This window comes from Mastigoproctus giganteus, chromosome 9 (genome assembly GCF_048544385.1).
Source record: "Mastigoproctus giganteus isolate SK-2022 chromosome 9, ASM4854438v1, whole genome shotgun sequence".
NCBI classification, from domain to species: domain Eukaryota; kingdom Metazoa; phylum Arthropoda; class Arachnida; order Uropygi; family Thelyphonidae; genus Mastigoproctus; species Mastigoproctus giganteus.
Window position 1 is genome coordinate 51,532,135 of NC_143583.1, and position 22,117 is coordinate 51,554,251.

At 38.9% G+C, this 22,117-nt stretch overlaps 1 protein-coding gene across 5 annotated transcripts in view; it reads left to right on the top strand.

Moving 5' to 3' along the window:
* LOC150080216 (histone-lysine N-methyltransferase 2C-like) overlaps positions 1–22,117 on the top strand; it is a 1,301,638-nt gene that overhangs the window by 619,324 nt on the left and 660,197 nt on the right. For all 5 annotated transcript variants that reach the window (XM_090381514.1, XM_090381519.1, XM_090381517.1 and 2 more), the window contains one exon: positions 312–971. In XM_090381514.1, the coding sequence (XP_090237640.1) occupies positions 312–971 (660 nt within the window). The remainder of the gene's footprint in view (positions 1–311; positions 972–22,117) is intronic.

Consider the following 22,117-nt stretch of genomic DNA (forward strand, 5'->3'; position numbering starts at 1 on the left):
AAGTGCTATTGGGAATAGAGTAGGAATGTCTATTCATTGAGTATGGATTATTTCACCTAAGTAGTAGTTTTATCCAGCTAAAATGTTTAGGAACAGTTCAAATCCAGTAAACTAATCATTTTAGCTTACAACTTATGTAGAGTTAAGTATCTTTTACTCAGTAATTTGTTCTCGATATTCACGTAGTTGATTGTACAGCCCTCTCATGTCTTTCTCACAATCTTTCAAATTGAAATTAATTTATGTTAATATGTATCCCATTATATAAAATGTTTCTTACATAAAGTATTCAAAATTTCATTCTAATGTAGTTTCCTCTGAACCAGTTGGAAGATTTGGACAACCTCAAGTGTGTAACTCTATTTCTCAGAATAGTGGGATTCCAAGTCCACGTGGAATTACTCCACCATTACACCATCCTTCAACTCCTTCTCCAAATGTGGTCATAACATCAAGTTCACCTGCTCCTTTTTTACCCAGTACCCCTGTGTCAACAAATGCAACAACTGCAGATAACTCTACGTTAACAACTCCTTCTACATCACTAAGTCTTGCTACTCTGTCACCTTCTCAACAACAAATTCACCTTCAGAATTCACAGAATGTTCATCGCAGTCAGTCATCTGTTCATTCCCCTCATGAACACAAGGAAATTTGCCAGTCATCTTCTTCATCATCAATAGTATCGGTGCAGCCTTCATCAGAACGTGTATTGCAAAAGGCTGGATCTGTCACCCCACAGCAACCAAAAGAAAAAGGTTCTGTAGAAAATATTATATCCAGGGGTCCTGTGGATGAAACTAATACAGAAAGTGTTGAATCATCCTCAGGAGACTTAGAAAATAAACTTCTTAAAAGAAAGACTACTGCAGGAGATTTGGTGAAAGAAGTTGAAGAACAAGCTGCTGAACATGATGCTGGTGTTGGGATAGAAGATGTAGAAGAAGAACTGGACGATGATGAACTTCTTGGTAGGTTTTGATTGCCATATTTATTTTTACAAGTTGTCTTGTCTTTTACTACTTATTTCTTTATCATTGTTGTAATGATTTATAATTTAGACCATGATTATAGCATTAAATAAATATTTTTTACATTTTATAATATAAATATTTTGAAATATAGATTATTTGAAAAATATCCCCCCTCATTATCTCAACTGTTTTAAACACATAATGGAAGAACTTTTAATATTATACTGTATTAAATTTGCTTTCACCAGTGACTCAATAATATTTTCAAGAAGCTCTTTACACACTGAATAAATATAACATCTATTGAAATGGCATCACAATTTCAATTAATTAAATTACTTTGAATGACAAAGGACTTGCATATTGCAAGACTGGAATAGTCCCTTGAATAGTCCCATCATTGTTTTTTCATGGTCCACGGTGCTGATTATTACATGTTTTTCAATACTGCATGACCTAGCTTCTTACTAGGTCATGCAGTATTGAAGAACAGGCAATAATCTTACTAATATTAAAAAAATGTGTTGCACCCTTTAGATTTCCAGTCATTGTTCAAAATGTGTGTATTATGTCACTGCGGAATAGTACTCGGCATTTGACACCCTGTGGTGGCCAAATGTCCTCGGCAGGCTTTGAAGTGCCTTGTAACCTCTGCCACTGCATCCAGACATACCTTTCAAATAGATCTATTGTTGTCAAAACTCCGTTCAGCCAGGTTTCATGGTGGTTCTACAGAGGGTGCCCTAGGGCTCTGTGCTCAGGTTTCTACTGTGGAACCTGGTCCTGGATGACTTCCCGAACCTGGACCTTGGTGATGACAAGACCCAGGCTTACACACATTATCTGGTCCTCATACTTGCTGCTGACTCTAGAACCCAGCTGGAAATTTTTGCCAATCACATTCTTCTGATTTTCTAAGCAGGGGTATGGCACAACCAACTCCAAATTTCACTGACTGAAACACAATCGATCCTCCCGAAGGGCACCCTCAACGTCAATAGACCACCACAGATGAAGATGCCCAGAATACCACAGTGAAGCCCATCACACAACTTAAATATCTAGGAATTATCCTCGACAAGAACCTTTCCTTCCTGCTGCATCTTAACTATGCCTCCGTAGCCAGGTGGGAAGGAGCAGCAGTGCGTAGCACACCCTTCTTGATTAGACCGGGGTTCGAGCCCGTCACCACCAAATACGGAACATGCGGAAAGGTCAGGAAATGACCACCGCACCGGAGCAATATGGCCTTAGTTGCTAATGCTCCTAAAAAACCAAATAACAACAACAACAACATCTTAACTATATCCAGACTAAGATAAACTGCACAGCCCTTGTTACGAGAGTTACACGCCAAGATTGGGGCCCAAGGAAGCAGACTCTCTCTCTCTTCTATAAGGCCATCCTCATCCCAGCCAGCATACGGTACAAGAAAGCCACCACAGTGGTCAGTAGATGTAAGCTGGAAACTTTCATCACTCAATTTTGTTCACCATTGCTGACACCTGCTGTACAGCGAGTACGCACACCGTCCAGTTCATTATGGGCATAATGCCTCTTAATCTGGAGGTGTTTCGGTGTGATATTACTCTACCACCTCGCCAAAGGAAGATCAGTCACCTTCAGAAAACATACCACTGACTCCCCCCCCCCCCCCAACAAATCTGGTGTGTAGAAAAGGAGACTATCAACATACAAACAGCAGGCATGGCAGTCCTGATGGTCCAACTCAACCAAAGATGCAATAACCAGGAAATTTCTTGCCAATATTCACAAAACTGGTTTTCTCCAGGCTTTTGAACCACATTTTTATTCATGGGGCATAGCTCCATCCGGGGAAAGCTCACTGCCCTTGGAATCTCTGGGGATCCCCCACTGCTGATGCAATGATCCACAAACTTGAGAACGCCTCGTGTTCGAGTGCCCGTACGAGGATCTCTGCTGCATCCTAATGACAAAAATCTATTACCCACCAAAAGATCAGGAACATCAACTCCTGGACAGTGCACAGGTATATGAAGCATTCAGCAAATTCTCTAGTGACCTCTTTAAAAGACACCGAACTCTACCACAACCATGCCAACCTATAACTTCAACCTCTGAGGGCAATATCAAACCCCGGCCACATGGAATTGAAACCATTGAGAAACCTTGCTGCTGCCAGAGCTGTTTCCAAATCCTCCTGAGTGACAACGACAACTCAATTTGGACAGAACTCAATCCATTGTGCTTCACCTGACTACCGGCACCTAGTCTAATATTAATTAGACTTCACAATTAGACTTCATAAAGAGGTGATTATTCCATTGTATAAGGCGATGGTCAGGCCACACCTAGAGTACTGTATACAGGTCTGGAGGCCTCATTTCAAGAAGGATGTAGAGCTGCTGGAACGAGTACAGAGAAGGGCAACAAGATTAGTGAATGGAACAAAGGGGTGCTCTTACAAAGAAAGGCTTAAGTTTTGCAAATTACACTGTCTGGAGACTAGGCACCAGCGAGGTGATCTGATAGAGGTGTATAAAGCCTTGAATGGTTTAAGCATGCTCAATGCTGATGGGATTCTTCCTCTAGCTCAGAAAAATCACCTGAGAGGGCATAAATTCAAATTGAGGAAAGACAGATGTAGGATAGACGTGCAGAAATTTGCCTTTAGCCAGCGGGTGGTTGGTTGGTGGAACAGACTTCCATCCCTTGTGGTGGAGGTTGATAGCCTAAATAAGTTTAAGGCTCAGCTGGACAGGTATTTTGAACGAACAGAGGGGTGAAGTGGAAGTGGGGTTTTTTTTTTTTTTTTTTTTTTGGCTGATGCTGCATAAGCTTGCTTTCTTGCATCAAATGCCTCTACTAATGCTAATGCTAATCTACCTGAATGGACCACATCACTGAAAGAGACACTCATACCGGACTGGACTCCAATGCAAAGGATTTAACCCCCGATTAGCAGTGAATGCCATGGTGTTTCCCTGACTGGGGTACCTAGTCTAACTATCCTAACAGAGCCGACCATCACACTAAGAGTTACACTCATACCAGTTTAGACTTCAGGATTTGACCAAAAAAACAGTGCCAATTTCCCTGTGTAACAACAACTCAACTCGGATAAAACCCAACCCATGATACTCTTCTGACTAGGACACCTTGTCTGATTAATCTACCAGAATGGACTATACCACTGAAAGAGACACTCGCACCAGACTGGACTTCAGTACATTGGACTTGACCACCGAACTGAACTCATGCTTGCTCAAACCCTCACTAAAGTACCACTGGACCTGACTTATCACTAGACCAAAGAAATAGGACAGGACTCCAGATATGACAAACACATTTTTGTTTCTTATTTAAGAAGGATATTGACTGGACAAAGATGCTCGAGGATGGGACCAGATTCTGTACTGTATTCCCCCCAACCACCACCACCTCCGAACTAGACTACCACGTGCAAATGACATCTCGTCATATGGCTGTTGTTTGTTATTTGGTTTTTAGGAGCATTAGCAACTAAGGCCATATTGCTCCGGGAATATTCGGTGGTCATTCCCTGACCTTTTCCGCATCCCTCCGTATTTGGTAGTGACGGGCTCGAACCCCAGTTTAATCAAGAAATGTGTGCTACACACTGCTGTTCCTTCCCAGCTGACTACGGAGGTGCCTTCATCATATGGTGACTTCAGCTATTCATTATTACGTGGTTTCTTTCATTCCCAGTCCCCTTCCCTTACTTTTACCTGATGGAGTTACATCCATTGTCCATTGGGAATGCCTTCCCTTTCTTCCCCATACTTCTGTCTCTTGCCCACTCTTGACTATCCATCCCCTACACTCTACCTACCTGTTTTTTTTTTTTTTTCCTCTTTAGATCCTTGCTGCTGAAAGCTCAGGCAATTAAGCGGCAGGACTTGCCAGAGATATGTAACTGCCTGGCTACCTCCCAGCATTTAGTGGCGGGCAGTGTGGGGACACATCAGGGTCCCCCATGGAGAAAAGCCAGACGTATATCCCAAAACTACACTTCACATCGTCCCCCATACCTCTGTCTTTTCCCCAAAGTCTTTAGTCCCTCCCCCAACTCTGCCTAATACACCAGAGTATACCCACACACAAACTGCAAAAACTTAATTTCATCCAAATTAAATGGCATAAACCTCATTTGGCTTTTCTAATTCCGGTGCTCATCCTTGGAGTTTTTTTTTTTTTTTAAGGCCCTAGCCACCGAAATCTCAGGAAACTTGGTGGCAGGACCTGCCAGTGTATATATAAGCTTCTGGATTCCTGGTCTGCCTCCACAGGAAATGGAGCACCGTTGGGCCCCAGCTGGGGTCCAGCAGTTAAATGACCAGAAGAAAACAATCCAAGACCCACACACTTTTAAATCTCTAGCATTTACAGCATGCCCGTCACCATCAAATAAGGAGGATGCGGAAAGGTCAGGGAATGGCCACCGCATATCCCGGAGCAATATGGCCTTAGTTGCTAATGCTCCTAAAAACCAAATAACAAACAACAACAAACAAAACATTTACAGCATACTGTAATACACCACAACATAAACTATGAGGAGGTGGGGAAACCCCCTGGTGCCGCTTGACCCTAAATACACTTACACTAACTACGCTTCACGCGACAGAAAGTATATTCCCAAAAATATGGAAAAAAAGCTGTTTTAAGATTAATTCACAAAAACCCCGAGAAACCCCCTACTAATCCCAAATCATATAGACTGATAGCCCTACTCTCTGTACTAGGATAATTATATGAAAAACTAATATATAGCAGATTAGCTCAATACTACACAGAAGCAGTTTACATTCAAACAATCAGCATAGTTTTAAGCAGGGAAACTCTATGGAGGATGCCATGCAGCACCTACTGACAACAGTTAAAAACTCAGAGGAGAAATATATGTTGCCAATGACTGTTGGTTTTTTCTGGGCATTTGACTCACTCTGGTGGCTTAGTGTCATTAGGAGTCTCTGCCAGGCAAATGCCCCCACAAAACCTCTATAAGGTAATAAACAGCTACCTTACAGACAGAAGTGTCTCAGTACACACAAGGTTCCAGGAATTGATATGCCCTGTGAATAATGACTGTCTGCAGGGTTAAATCCTTGGCCCTTTCTTCTGGAACATTGTTCTGGATTAATTTGGAACTGGAACTGGGTTCCGTGGAAAGCCTGACCTTTGGAAAGACGTGGAAAGACGACATGATTTTCCCTGTTAAAGGTAACACGTGAGTGATTGTAGAACAAAGATCAAATGCCGCCCTCCTACAGCTGCAGGAGTGGTCACAAATGCACCTGCTCAAAATATCACCTGACAAAACCAAACAAACACTTCTAAAAGGCAATTTGGACATGGAAGACATCTTCAAATCAAAATTAACACAACTATTATAAAAATGGTAATAGAACTAAAATATCTTGGGGTAGTCTTCGATTCAAAATTAATCTTTTATCCTCATTTGACCTAATTTCCGAAGAAAGTGAGACATTATGCTAGTATGATTGCCAAGATCAGTCAAGCAGACAGGGAGCTCAAAAGAAAGACCCTGGCATTCATATACCATGCAATGTTCCTACCTGTTATCACCCATGGAGCCAGTGCATGATTCACCCACTCGGCCAAAGTAAGAAACAGGGATATTCATGTGTTATTGTGACAGACCCCAGGGTTTCCCCATTAGCTGCTATTGTAGTCCTTGTGTTGAAGCTTATGCCAAAACTGGTCATTTGTATGTAGTGTTGGGCATGTAAGTGTTTTGATGTGTTATGTTTTTGGCCGGTGCCTGGCTCTAACAGGTGAGAAATAGTAACACCTGGTCACTACGTCCCACTCCCCATCCCCGCCATGTGGAGACGGCCAGGATCTACTCTCTCCTATTGGACAAGCCCAGGGCATAAGACCCAAGCGTGCCCGAAAAAAGAATAAAGTGGAATATAGAGGGATAAGTTTGGGAGCTGGGGAGGTAAAAGGATAGAATAGAGGAGGATCAACAGAGAGACCTGCCAATAATCAGAAGTGAGAAGTAAAGCAAGAATAAAATAGGAAGAAGTGGACTAACTTCTTTAACCATGGGAACCTATCCCATGGAAAAACCAATCCTAGGAACTAGAATCAGCAAAATGTCTTAATTTACAGAATAAATAATTGATCTTTTAACGAAAATGCAGCGAATGCTAATTCCGCGAATTCTGAAAAGCTCCACAGAAAGACACTATGTGCAAAATGTACAATATCCTCTTCTTCAGGAACACAGCAGAATATATACACTATGTACAGATATGTGCAATGTAATACCAGGGTAATACCATAACCCGGCTCAATAAATAAAAGGTTTCATGGTTAATGCAAAAGTAATATACATGTCCAAGAGAGATCTAAATCCTAGATGAGATTGCATTAAGCAAGGTTCTAAACCATGAAGTTTTAAAATAGTTCTTGCCTAAATACCAGCTCTAAGAGACCCCAAAAAGTCTAAGATTATCATTCAAGACAGTTAATAGCAGAGTTACTAGGAAATGTCTCTAATATGAAATGTCACAGTGATATTTGCAAACAAAGATAAAAGAAATTCCAAAAACTCTAAAACACTAAATGCCAAAAAGTATCTAGAGGAGTAGAGAAAAATTCTTTATGCAGTCGATACCTATTGTGCTGAAAACAATTCCACATCAAGTACAAATATATTATAAAATCCAGGAAAGTGTAGCCCTTAAAGGTACTAATCAGTTGCAACTATAGAATCCAGTCAAAGATGAGAGATATTTCTTTCCTAATCCAATAAAGGATCCAAGAAATCACAGGAACAACAAAACTATGATCTAATTTCGTTTCTTCTTTTAAACTCACGAGATGCATAGTAAGAAACAGGAATAAATTACAATCAATACAAAGGACAATACTCCTCACTATTACCAGAGTACTTTGTGCAGTTAGCACACTTGCACTACAGGTGCTGGCCGGAACTCTCCCACTTTACCTGGAAGTAACCAAAAGAGGCTTGTATTATAGATTTAAAAAGGGCATACCCACAGAATTTCTGTGGATAGCCCTTGACACAGCCAACACCATCAAGTCCGAAAGAAAAAGAATAGCCACAAAACTCCATGGGCTAAGGCAAACAAATTGGGAGCAGAAAACTAGAGGTCTGGTTACCAAAATGTTTCTGCCACAAGTGGCAATGGTTGGCCCAAAGCCACCTAAGTGGTATGCCCTGGACTTTTTACAGCATTTATATTGACAGGTCATGGCTCCCAAAAGGCAAAACCAACCTCCTTAGGGCTGACTGATGACCAAAACTATACCTGTGGCAAGAATGAAGACTGGACACACATTCTATATTAATGTATAATTTATGACATCCCCAGAAAACAGCTAATAGCACAGATTGGCCCCTTCCCAGGGGAGAAGAACATCTCTTCATAGAAGAAGAAGAAGAAAATTAAAGCCTTTACAAACTTCCCACAGAAAGTATTCGAAATGTGCAGAACTATCCAAAGAATGGCAATTCAGCCACCCAACAAACAATAATCAATAGTAAAAATTGCCCACGTCTCACACCATGCCCAGACGATGACTTAAAAACTGTCAGGATAGCAGTATATTTTGCACCCTTACAAAAACCTGACATGGAAAAATTTCTATTTAATCGGCATTCAAAATTTAATTGATTGTTATTTTATTATTTTGCATTTAGATTTTCTTGGAGAGTTTCGGCTGCAATATTTCTACTTTTGTTACCCTTCTCTTCTCCCCTGTTCGTTTGATCGTTATTTGGGCCACTGGTTAAATGGGGCAGCTGGTTATTTGGGGAAAATCTTAAAAAAACAGAACCAAATCGAGAAAATAGCCAGAGTTTACTTTGCTTAATTGGGACAACATGCCATTTAATCGGGGCAGGAGACCGCAGCACCAACTGGCCTAGCCAGGTGGGTTAAGTGCCTGCCTTGCAACCCAAAGGTCACGGGTTTGAATCCCGCCTCAGGCTTGGATCAGAGTAAAATGCAAAAATTTTGGGAGGTGCATTATGGCCACAGAAGCCAATGCGCAAACAACTAACAAAAAAAAAAAAAAAAAGAGAGAGACCACAGCACTGGAGATTACCCTACGATTGTCTCCGACCATACCACCTGGTTCTTTCGCATTTCTGGAGGTCACAACCATAAAACAATAAAAACAATTAGCAGTCACCTGTTTATTGGGCTTTAATGTTAGTGCAATCTATCATAAACAGATAGTAAACTCTATCTTATTGAATTTGGAATAACACCGACAGCTGGGATTATGTGGGTTATTATGGTGAAATGTGTAAACACACATTTCACCACAATAACTAGTCCAAAATGAACTAGTCCCGACGTGTCCCAAATAACTGGAATTGACTGTATGTATATATATATATATATATATATATTACACACACACACACTATCATTGAATTATATTAAAATAAGTTAATTATAATAAAGTGAATATAAATTAATTAATAAATTAAGCTAATTATAATAAAGTGAAAATAAATGATAAATTAAACATTCATTAGAGGCAGCGACAGGCAATTCCTCCATATGAAGCTGAAATCATCCAATATTTTAAATTAAATGAAATAAAACATAAGCCAGTAGTATGGCAAAAACTGTAGAGCGAAAATTAACATAAAAATAACCCAAATAAACAAACAAACGAAAAACAAGAATAGACATAAATAGTAGCCCAGAAACCCTTGTATAATTTCAAACTTTAAATCCAATTAACAAAAACTATACAAAATTTAGGATAATGCCAATTAATTATTAATTTAGCGGTCCCCCCCCCCCCCCCCCCCGAGAGGTACCAGTTCCAAAAGACATGAAATATCACCAAAAGAGGGTTAAAGGAACTACCAAACGATAACAAAATCAAAATAAATTAAAATTGGTGGATCGATCGGAGGAGGGAGGGTGAATTGGTGCTTCGATCTTTTCACCATTGCGACGATTTGTATAGCGATTGAAATGCAGCGATTCCATGACCATTATTGGCCTCGTGGTCCTCTGTCGATGTGGGGCATGATGGTCAGTCTATTTTATTTTAATTTATTTTGATTTTGTTATCGTTTGGTAGTTCCTTTAACCCTCTTTTGGTGATATTTCATGTCTTTTGGAACTGGTACCTCTCGGGGGGGGGGGGTACCGCTAAATTAATAATTAATTGGCATTATCCTAAATTTTGTATAGTTTTTGTTAATTGGATTTAAAGTTTGAAATTATACAAGGGTTTCTGGGCTACTATTTATGTCTATTCTTGTTTTTCGTTTGTTTGTTTATATTTTTATGTTAATTTTCGCTCTACAGTTTTTGCCATACTACTGGCTTATGTTTTATTTTATTTAATTTAAAATATTGGATATATATATATATATATATATATATATATATATATATTAAATGTAATTTAATAGTAAGTTACTATTTACTATTTATTTTAATTATTCTAATATTCCAACACTAAATTATCTTAATTCTTCTAATTCCAACACTAAATTATTTTAATCCTTCTAATTCCAACCCTAAAATTTTTTAATTCTTTCAAAAACAAGCCTTGTGCGTTGGGTTGCATTATATCATCAAAGTTTCTTGCGACGACCGATCGGTCGTTGCAAGAAACCTTGATGATATAATGTAGGTAGTCCCCAATTACGTTGGGGACTACCTTCTCCATACTGTAAAAGAATGCATGCTAAATATTTTTTATTGTGTTTTTTGGCTTTACAGGTAACCCTTGTATAACACGGTAGTTTGGTTCCTATAAAATCTCATGCAATGCAAAACCATGTTATACTGGACTAAGAACCAGTACAAAAAGTGGGAGGGGGTTACATTCGAAAAGCTAACAAAATTACACCATTTTTTTTTATTGCTATCGGAAACTTAATTTTTATAGTAGTAATAGCTTAATATTTTAAGTTTATTTTTATGATAGTAGTAATTAAATAGTAATAATTGAACAAATGTCTTAACTTACAAACTGTGATACTTATATGTCAGATAATGTACATTCATTTAATTTTCTTCCTTTTCATCACTGCTAAGCACAATCTCTTCTGCAGCATCTAGATTTTTTCTACCTTCTGCTCTCTTTAAAAGTCATAATCTAAACGCTTCGAATTGACAATTTTTTATGGTCGCAAACAAGCAAAAGTTCAGTAGCACAGGACCTAACCAAGCGATCTCCCAACAAAATACAGTGAACCCCCGCTTTAAAGATATGAACTTTTTTACCTTACCAATTAACAAAGTTAAATGATATGTGAAAATTGGAAGAATATTTTCCAGTTAGATTACCTAACTGGAAAATTACGTTACCTAATTACTTGGTAATTAGATAACCCACTTAGGTTACCCAAGTGGGTTACCTAAGTGAATTACCCACTTAGGTTACCTAAGTACTTGACCCTTTGGTCTTGTGGGTATAGTTTTCACCCCTAATACTTATATTCTAAATTCTTATTAAATTTCTCCAGTTGTATGCAAATTCTCCACTTTATCCAGTTGGTATTAAGTTTTAAAAAATAAAAAATAATATACAGACTGATGTAATGTTCAATCATTATTTTGATGACATTAATCTGTTCTGATACTTTTTTTTCAATTTCTATTTCTCAAATCCCATATTCTTCTACATAATTTCATATATATATATATATATATATATATATATATATATATATATATATATATATATAATGTTAGCACATTACCCTTCACGACTACTAACTTATGTAGCAATTATGCTCGTTGGGTACTTTCTGCATATAGCAGTGTCCCAGGTCCATAATCCATTATTAATTAATATCTTCAACTGTTGCTTCCTTTAAAAACACACACACACACACACATATATATAAATATACACACACACAACCACAAGGTGTCTCAAAAATATTGATACAAATGTTTAGGGGAGGTAGGTAACATCTAAAGGAATGTGAATCGCATAGGAACCTATAACTGGAAATGTCACTAAGTCGGTAGATGGTGTGGTAGTCGCCGCATGAAGAGCATGCATCGATATACGAACTGTGAGCTGGCAGACATGCACCTAGTGTATGGATTAGCAGAGGGCAATGGACGAGCCACTCAACGAATTTATGGAGAACGCTTCCCAGACAGACATGTACCGAACCACCGTTTGTTTGCACGTGTGCATCAAAATTTGTGCGATTATGGGTCATTTAGAGGTAACAGTAGTGCGGGCAGACCATGTTCAATGTGAACTCCCGCCATGGAAGAAAGTGTGTTTAATGCCGTCCAGAATAATCCTACTACCAGCACACGTGCCGTTGCCTCTGCCTTAGGAGTGTCTCATTACAGTGTACAGCATGTCTGGCACGATGATTCCTTACACCCCTTTCATCTCCAAAGGGTTCAGTTACTGCTCCCCCAAGATCATCCTGCACGTGTGGCTTTTGTGCAGTGGTTTCTCCAAGAAAGTGTTCACGGCTTCAATTTTCCAGCTTATGTTTTGTTCACGGATGAGGCTTATTCAATCAGCACATGTGTGGGCTCACAACAACACACACAGTGTGCGCCCCCATGTGGCACAACATCGCTTCGCAATAAATGTGTGGACAGGTATGGTCAGTGACTGCTTAGTCGGCCCATACCTGTTACCATCCCGCATGAACTCTGCTAAATATCGGATCTTTCTTGAACAAGTTGTACCAGGTTTACTTGACGATGTTCCAGCAAATGTGAGATGCAACATTTGGTTTCAACATGACGGGGCACTTGCCCATTATGGAAGCCCCCCCCCCCTTATATATATAGGTTTTGCCATTGATATACTCAGAAATTAGATGGTGAGGCCTGCCAGTATATGTAAATAATCTACTGGTTGCCTGAGTTGCCTCATGACGGAGTGTGGGCAATGTGTGTACCAATGGTTAAAATGGTCAGAGAAAGAATAGAGCATAACAATAACACCACTTCCCACCCTTTTTAAAATCTCTGGCCTACACAGAGTTCTGAGTCAAGAGTACACAATGGGAGAAACTGCTTGTGCCTTCAGACAACTATCGTACTTTACTTTACACTACACTTCACATATATATATATTCTTTGTGCTGTATTGTACTTCTCATTTAGTTTCTGTGGATGTCTCTTTCTTCTTCCTCTACTTCTATTTCTTTCCTCCCACATAAAATCCTCTACTTCTCCTACTGTGTTCCTTCCCCTTTCCTGATTTATTCCTTGAGCTTTCCAGACAAGTTGGAAAGCTCAGGTTAGTGAAATTTTCCGTATTGTAGTCCCTCGTGCACTTCCACATGGCTAGAGATGGGAGAGGAGGTGGGGAACCAGGTGTCTCCCGTGCCCTGGCTGCAAAATCACTGGGTGCCAGTACTCAACATACAACACATATGCAAACATTTCAACACTACACATACATTTTCTGGCATTGCCTTCTGCCATACAGATGCTACAATGGCACATAGTGGAAATCTGAAGACTGCCTTAATTACAAACAGTTTAAACACACTACACTTCGCACAACTCACACTTCTGACTTTTACAGAGGTGTGAGCTGTATCACTAGACAGAATAAATGTGCAGATGTGGGAGACCCCTTGCAGCATTCCCCACCCAAACACTATGTGGCATAGTGCTTTTGCTGCTTCTCACATGCTTATAAAGGTTAGGTTAAATTCTCTTTCTGCTATGAAGGAACCTTGTAATATCTTCTTCAGTCTGAGTCATGGGTAACAGGCTGAGCTGTAGAATTTTTTTACACACAATATTTGTAAACTTGCAATAACAACTCCAAATAGGAACAAATGAGCAGCATTTTTGAAATGAAAATAAATTGAATACAGCACTGCAAAACTTTCTTTGTTGTATTATAGAATCTGTTTAGATCAGATCATTTTCCCACATATTTGGCACCAGCAATAATGCTAATTTTTCAAAAATCAACCAAAAATTCAATCAAGTACCATTTGAGACCCATTGATGTAACTAGTTGCAAAAATACTGGTGTCTTCTAAGGTACTCAAAAAAAAAAAAGTAGTAAATACAAGGTGTTAGTATAGTACATAGAAACAACACTAGACTACCATTTTCAAATTGAAACCAATATCTGGGAGGACTGCTGCTACCAGATGAAATGGCTTGGTATCATTATACACTGAGTGGACAAAAAATCATTGGATACCTACCTAGTAATGGGTAGGCGCACCTTTTGCCCGGATGAGGACAGTCACATGGCAAGGCATTGAGGCCACTAGTTCACAAAAGCATTCCACAGGTAATTCCATCCATGCTTGCAGCACCACTGTTCATAATTCCATTGTATTCCTGGGTGGAAGATCGAAAGCTCAAACGAACCTTTTCACAGCATCCCAAAGATGCTCCACAGGGTTCGTGTCGGATGAACTGGGAGGCCATTCCATGGTGGTAAAATCTACGGAATGCTCTTCCGGCCATGTTCTTGTCACCATGACTCTGTGGGAGGCAGATTTTCCTGCTGGAAGGGGTCCATTGCCCCGTTGGTACATGATGACCATGAAGAGATGCAGATGGTTTGCAAGGAAGGAAACGTAACCTTGACCGTTCAGAGATGCATCTAGATGTACCAGACGTCCCAACATGTGCCAGTTGAACATGCCCCAGGCCATTACCAACTGTTCAACTGCCTGAGCAGTTCCTTGTTGACGTGACATGCATAGCTTTGTGCGGTTTCATCCAGATACATACACTCCCATTCGCTCAAAATAACTGGACCCGGGAGTCGTCGGATCGGGAGACCCTTCTACAATCATCCAAGGTTTGGTGCCGATGTTCTTTCACCCAGTTGAGGCATAGAGTCTGGTGTCGTGGTGTTAGCAATGGGACTCTGGTGGATCAGCAGTGCCCTTAACCTCTTGCTGCTAATGATCGCTTGATGGTCTTGGTGGAGATGGTTCTGGCTTCTTCCTCGTTGAAGTCAGCAGTGATTTGTACCACTGTCGCTCTCCAGTTGGCTGAAACAATGCAAGACAGACATCGATGGCCACGTTCATCCACCACCTTTCTCCTCCCATAGCGCTGTCCACAATGAGGTATTATTCCAGAAATGGTGTATTCCTGATACACTCTTCATATTGTCAAATGGAGATAGTGCATTTTCTCTACCAGCTTCGTAATAGTGACACATGTATCGGACACCTACTATCATCCCTCTTTCAAAGTCGGTTAATTCACAACATTTATCCATACTGACATCAAATTACAATCTACTTGAATGCAGTGTACCTATATACCAAGTGGTGGGTTTGGCCACTAGTGTGAGGGGGGTAACAGCGTTGCGTTGCCCATGGACCAGGTATCCCATGAATTCTATTCTTTCAGTGTACAATATAGTAACACATATATATGACAAAGTTTGTTTACATGGTCCTACAAGATATACTTAAACTTTGGACTTTTATTAAACATCTTTTTCTGAAATAAGTTTAGGAACTGATCTTTCCAAATATGGAATAAAACCACTCATTATCACCTTCCAACAAGGAGTGTGCATGCATTTCTGCATTCATACAAATAATTAAAACTATGGATCGGGCTTAAGTGTTCCTTCATTTGCTTTAAAGATAAATGCAGTTTTGAAATAATTAACATTCACATTGTCCAATGCCTTTTATGTGGATAATTTCAGTATCTCATGCAATTCACAAAGCATGAGAACAATTGCAAGCCATCAGGATCATTACTGAAGGGACATTAAATGAATTCTGGCTATATGCATACATTTCTTCTGCAAGAAATGTATCATTTTAAATTTTAATACATTAATACATTTTAATTTAAATTTTAATGCATTTCTTCTGCAAGAAATGTATTAAAAAATTAAAACCAATTGGAAGTAAACTATTCAGTATTAATTTTTTGTGTATTCTCAATAAGAACTTAACTCTTCTATAACGTGTAAATTAGTTATAGAAGAGTTAACTTCTGAGCATACTGATACAGGTCTGGAAGCCTCATTTTAGGAAGGATGTAGATTTGCTAGAACGAGTACAGAGAAAGGCAACAAGACTCGTGAAGGGAACAAAGGGGTTCTCTTATGAAGAAAGACTTAAGTTCTGAAAATTGCATCTTCTGGAGACTAAGCACTTGTGAGGCAATCTGATTGAAGTGTATAAGGCCTTGAATGCATTTAGCAGGCTTAATGCTGAGGGGTTCTTCCTCTTGCTCAGATTACAAACCTGAGGGGGCATAGATTCAAACTGAGGAAAGACAGTCATAGAATATGTGTGCGGAAGTTTACCTTTAGCCAGCGGGTAGTTGATTGCTGGAACAAATTTTCATCAGTTGTTGTGGAAGTTGATAGCTTAAATAAATTCAGGTAGAACTAGACAAACATTTGGAATGAATAGATCAGTGAAATTGTTTTTTTTTTTTTTTTTTTGCTAATGCTGCATAAGCCTACAAGCAACAAAAAAAAAAAATCAAATATTTTATGTCATATTTCTTAAAAGTGTACTAATGTAAGTACTTAATTTTTAATATGTGATATTAATAAATTAATTGTTTTAAAATGTTAGAAAATTTATTCATTCCCAGTTATTTCTGATTTATTTCTCATATTTTACTGTATTTCTGAATGTTGAATTACAGTGTTATTTTTCATTGTTGAAAAGGTCATACAGCAGACTTGATTAATCGGAACACTTCAAGATTCCATCAAGTAATAAATAGAATAGGAAGACAGATGTTTTGCTTTTTTTTTTTTTTTTTTTATGAAAACCCCAAACACAAGAGATATTAGAACCTATAGTACTTTGTACCGTGCTTGGGTGAGAGGTTGAAAGAAAAGATAAAAGAAGATATTTGTTGAAAGAGACTAATTTTCAGGAAATACGTATGAAGGAAGGTTTTTCCAGAAAACAACAGCTGAAAGAATAAACAAGGAAGATGAAAAGTTTGCTCTATGAATTTGAAGTTGGACAATAAATGGATGTTGGCTGGTGGTGGCACATGTTCGGACTGTTTTGAAAGAGAGAGCGAGAATTATAGAAGCCAATTCAGAAGAACAGTGCCCATGGAAGTATCTGTAGAAGAGGCATGCAGCAAAAACAGAACGTCAATGAGACAATGAGTTGAGAGACTCTGTTAGAGATGAATCATTAATTAACCTAACTGCCCTCTTCTCAATGGAATCAAGAAGCCTGAGAAAGGTTTTGGGGGCACCACCCCAGATGTGGGAACAATATTCCATGGCAGTGCGGATTTGCGATTTATATGTTGTTGTTGTTATTTGGTTTTAGGAGCATTAGCAACTAAGGCCATATTGCTCCGGGAATATGCGGTGGTCATTCCCTGACCTTTCCGCATCCTCCGTATTTGGTGGTGACGGGCTCGAACCCCGGTCTAATCAAGAAGCGTGTGCTACGCACTGCTGCTCCTTCCCACCTGCCTCCGGAGGCGCCTGCGATTTATACAGAGTGAGCAGCTGTTTGGAAGAAAAGTAACGCCGAGAGCGAAAGAGAAAACCAAGTTTTTTAGATGCAGAGGAAGCAATATTTGTAATGTGCTTGTGCCAAGAGAGAGATTAGAAGTCAGGGTAATTTCCAAAAGAGATATATCATTTTGCCTAGAATTCAGAGTGTCACCAAAGATAAGCATAGGAGCAGAAGAATCCTTTTTGGGAGATATAAGACAAGACAGTTTTAAAAAGATTGAAATCAACTAAGTTGTCTTTGCCGCACTGGAGAATTGCCTGAAGATAATTCTCACTCGGACTCGGACTCCCTCCAGTCACTATCTGGTAGAGTAGAGGTAGCAAGATTATACACTTGCTGATCTGAAAGCCTCCTACAGAATTATCAATAGGTTTGGTCGGGTGTACTAACTAGCGGCCAACCTGTGAGCATTGTTTTAGAGCTGTACCCTCGAAATGTGAGGAAGATTGGATCTCTCCACGATTTTCATCATAACCTCAAAAGTCATCAGTCATACTGCATGATGGAAGAGGTGGGGAAGGGTTGACCGGAATTCAGCTCTAGAGACTAAACATAGGTTCCACCACTTAAAGCCTCCAATAAGTGCAAAACGGTGGTATTGCACCAGTTGATGAGAGTCATCTACCACCTAGTATTGCCTGGTAACACAGAAGACCGGCATTCCTCCGTGTGGTGTGGTTGCCACACCTCGACCCCTGCTTATTTTGGTTCACACCTTGGTGGTCACCTACAGTATGCTTGTGCATGGAGGTTATACACAGGATTATTAACAGTTCCACCCTCGTGAAGGTGCAAACAGAGGATTTGGCTGTCTCAGATCGTCCGGACTTCACCGAAATTGGGTCCACTTGACTTGAATGATAACGAATATCAGTTCCATCGGCGTTTTAGACTCCCAGGTAGCAAGTACAGCTTGTCTGGCACATCTGACAGAATGTCTGTGAGAACCTTAGGGACCTAGTTGTAAATAAGCGACAAGCAGCATTATAAGTTGTAATTGGGAGATTATTATTATTATTAGCCATATGTGCAAGGAAGCCTAAGGCTTATGCTGCACCAGCAAAAAAAAAAATTCCCAAGTTACCCTGTGAGAGAGAGAGATGTAGAAAGGAATCACCAAGGAAGAGAAGAATGATGATATCCAGCTCAGGACCCTGGGTGTTGCAAGCCCATACTCACCAGATGTGAGCCCCTAGGATTAGTGTACCTGTATCTTGCATCGTCCACTGTCTTCACACCCGCTGCTCAGAAAAGAAAAAAAAAAAGGAAAAAATGTTTAGTTTGTTTTAGTGCATTGTGTCGATTGTTGTGTTCTATTACACTCCAAAAAGACAAAATTTTGTTTCGTTATTTATGTCAGGGATGTAAATTTTTTTTATAGTAAAATTTTTTTTGTTTAGAATTTGTGAAAATGATGGGTAAATGCAAGAAACTTGCATTTTCAGTTAAACAAAAGCTTGAAATTATTCAAAAGTTTAAAAACGGTGCATCTGTTAAATCTCTAATGAACCATTACAATGTTGGTGACCAAACCATACACAACATCGTAAAAACTATAGGAAGGCTATAGACTTAAAATCGACATCACAAAAAATAAAGGGAAGCATCGTATTGGACACGCGAATAGTGCGTGGTAAGTTTTTTCGTTTTTTAACTATCGGTATATTTTTTTACATAGGTTGCTGAACATTTTTTGCGACAGTAAGTCTCCGAATTATGCAACTAAGGATTTAGGTAAATTTTTTTTTCACTCTTTTTTTTTTTTTTTTTTTGGATAGTAAAATTTAAAACAAACAAAAAAAATAAATAAATAAAATAAGTAATCAATAATGAAGATCATGGCACTCACAAATTGAACAAGTGAGATACGGAGTAACAAGCAAAAAAATAGGAAAGAAATGGAGATTCTTATAATTTATTTATGGGTTTTTTTTATATATGACTAAAGATTTCAGTGAAGGGGATACACATTTCACCATAATAATGTAAAAACCCACAGAATTCTAGCTATCGGTATTTTTGCAAATTGTTTACTACCCATTTATAATTAAATGCACAAACAGAAAAGCCCAATAGCATGGAAAATGCAAATTGTTTTATGGTAGTGACCTTCAAAAATGTACTTTAGGCAAAGTGTGAGCTCGTGCTGGGTGATAATAGTGAGTTTTTGCCTTAACCCTGTGTAGTTCGTTCTTTACAGAAAATTTCATTTTGACCGTTATCATGGTGCCAACTAAGAGAATAAGTGACAGCGGTACTAGAAAATCTACCCAGAAAAGGAAAGCGATCGATTTAGATTGCTTTCTTTTTCTTGGTAGATTTTCTATGTCGGGGACTTCTGTATTTTTGGATTAACCGGGAAATCAAGAGTCTACTGTTATTTCTTTATAACGAAATTTCTGTATAAAAAATTTTTTCAAGCGAACGATTGATTTCATTATATGGAGGTCCGACTGTATATCCTGGGTACAAGCAATTGCTATATGTGGTATGCCGAAGAACAGATTATGGATGATTAACTCATAAAATGGCACTCTGGCTAGGTGGTTCTGCTTGGATATGATTTACAAGTTGGGTGGCTATATTGGTGGTGTTCCAGAGTGTATTGCTGTCACCTTGATTGTTATCTTGAGGCTTGCTGTTGTGGAGTTCTGGGTTCCTGTCCCTGTGTGTTTGGGCTGATTAAATGTTCAGTGATGTGATTGCTCTTACTGTTACCATCTTACATGTGAGTAATGTGAGTGCCCATTACTGTTATTTTTCTTGCTGTGATTTGTGTACTAGAATTGGCACATTGATGTGTGAGCATTAGATAGTTGTGACCTATCTTCTCTTGGTAGTGATGGTAACTCGCGGTATGGGGTGTAATGTTCCCATTCCCACCGTGAGGCCAATCGTTGTTCACTAGTTAATATCTCATTTGTTTTTCATTTTGTTAAGTTCACCAAAAAGTAATGGTCTGTTATTTTTTGATTATTATATACATAAAACCAATTGACGTTAATGGTTGAGAAATTAAGCAGATGAGCGCTAGATGCATGTGTGCATAACTCAAATGAAATGACTAGCCATCATAAACATGCTTTTTACTTGTGTAAGCAATGTTTCTAGTGCCCATAGAATGAATTGCACTGTGCAGTGAACAGAGTATTTGGGGACAAGTACTATCAAATGAGAGGATTTAATAGTGGAGAAACTAGTGCTACTTTCTGTGCACATCTTTTACGTATCACGGGAGCATTGTGGCATTCATGTTGAACAGAAGTATATATGCTCTCTGTTCAACATGAATGCCACAATGATGAACAGAAGTATATATACTCTCTGCCCTGCACAGTGTGATCTGATTTTCTACCACAGAAAATCACTAATAACACAGAAAATCTCTGTATTCAAAACTGCATGTGAATCCTACCCTACCAAACTCAAAAAATCATCAGAGGCTAGAGGTATGTCAGTGTATTGGAGAACTTCAGAACTTTAGCGACATGATAAAATTTTACAAATCCAACCAATATTTGGACTTAATCCTTGCCAAATTTTTTAGTACAGCAGACTCTCGATTAACCGGGATCAGATTAATTGGGACACTTCAAGACTCCAAGCCGACCGGGCTAGCCGAGTGGGTAAAGTACCTGCCCGGCAACCCAAAGGTCGCGGGTTCGATTCCCGCCTCGGGCTTGGATCAAAGTACTGCAAAAACCTTGGGAGGTGCAATATGGCCACAGAAGCCGATGCGCCAACAACTACCAAATCAAAAAAAAAAAAAAAAAATCGACTCCAAATTTAAAAAAAAAAAAAAAAAAAAAATCAACCAGAAATCAAAAAATTCAAGTAATAACTAGAATAGGTATAGAGAGATATTTTGCAAGTCATAAATAAGCGACAAGTGGCATCATAAGTCATCATTGGGAGATTAGTGTACCTATTATATTACAATCCTTGCTGTCTTCACACCCGCCGCAAAGGAAAAAAAAAAAAAAAAAGAGAGACCAAATGTTTAGCTTGTTTTAGTGCATCACGTCGATTGTTTGTGTTCCATTGCAGCACAAATGGACAAATTTTGTTTCGTTATTTGTCAGGGATGTCAGAATTTTTTTATAGTTTTTTTTTTTTTTTTTTTGTTTAGAAATTACGAAAATGATGGGTAAACACAAAAGAGCTGTTGTGTTTTCAGTTAAACAAAAATTATAATTATTCAAAAGTTTGAAACAGTGCATCTGTTAAATCTTTAAGGATCTATTATAATGCTGGTGACCAAACCATATGCTGAGATCTATTGAAAGGCAATTGCAGATGTCTCTCAATAAAGTACAAAAGTGGGCTGAGCTCAATGGATATCGTCTTTCCCAACAGAAAACAGTTGCGAATCCACTTTTGCAATCAACGCAAACTGCATACCCTGAACTTCGGATATCAAATATCACCATTCCGATTGCCAGCAATATCAGATTCTTGGGACTAATCCTGGACAGTAAGCTGAACTTCTTTGAGCATGTTAAATTATTACGTACTGCCTGTCTCAAAAAGATCAACATGCTAAGAGCTTTATCTGCCCATTCTTGGGGAGCAGACCATACAACTTTGCTGCTCTTATATAGAGCCTTGATCAGATCCCATTTAGACTATGGTGCTCCAGTTTATGATTCTGCCCGAAAGAGTG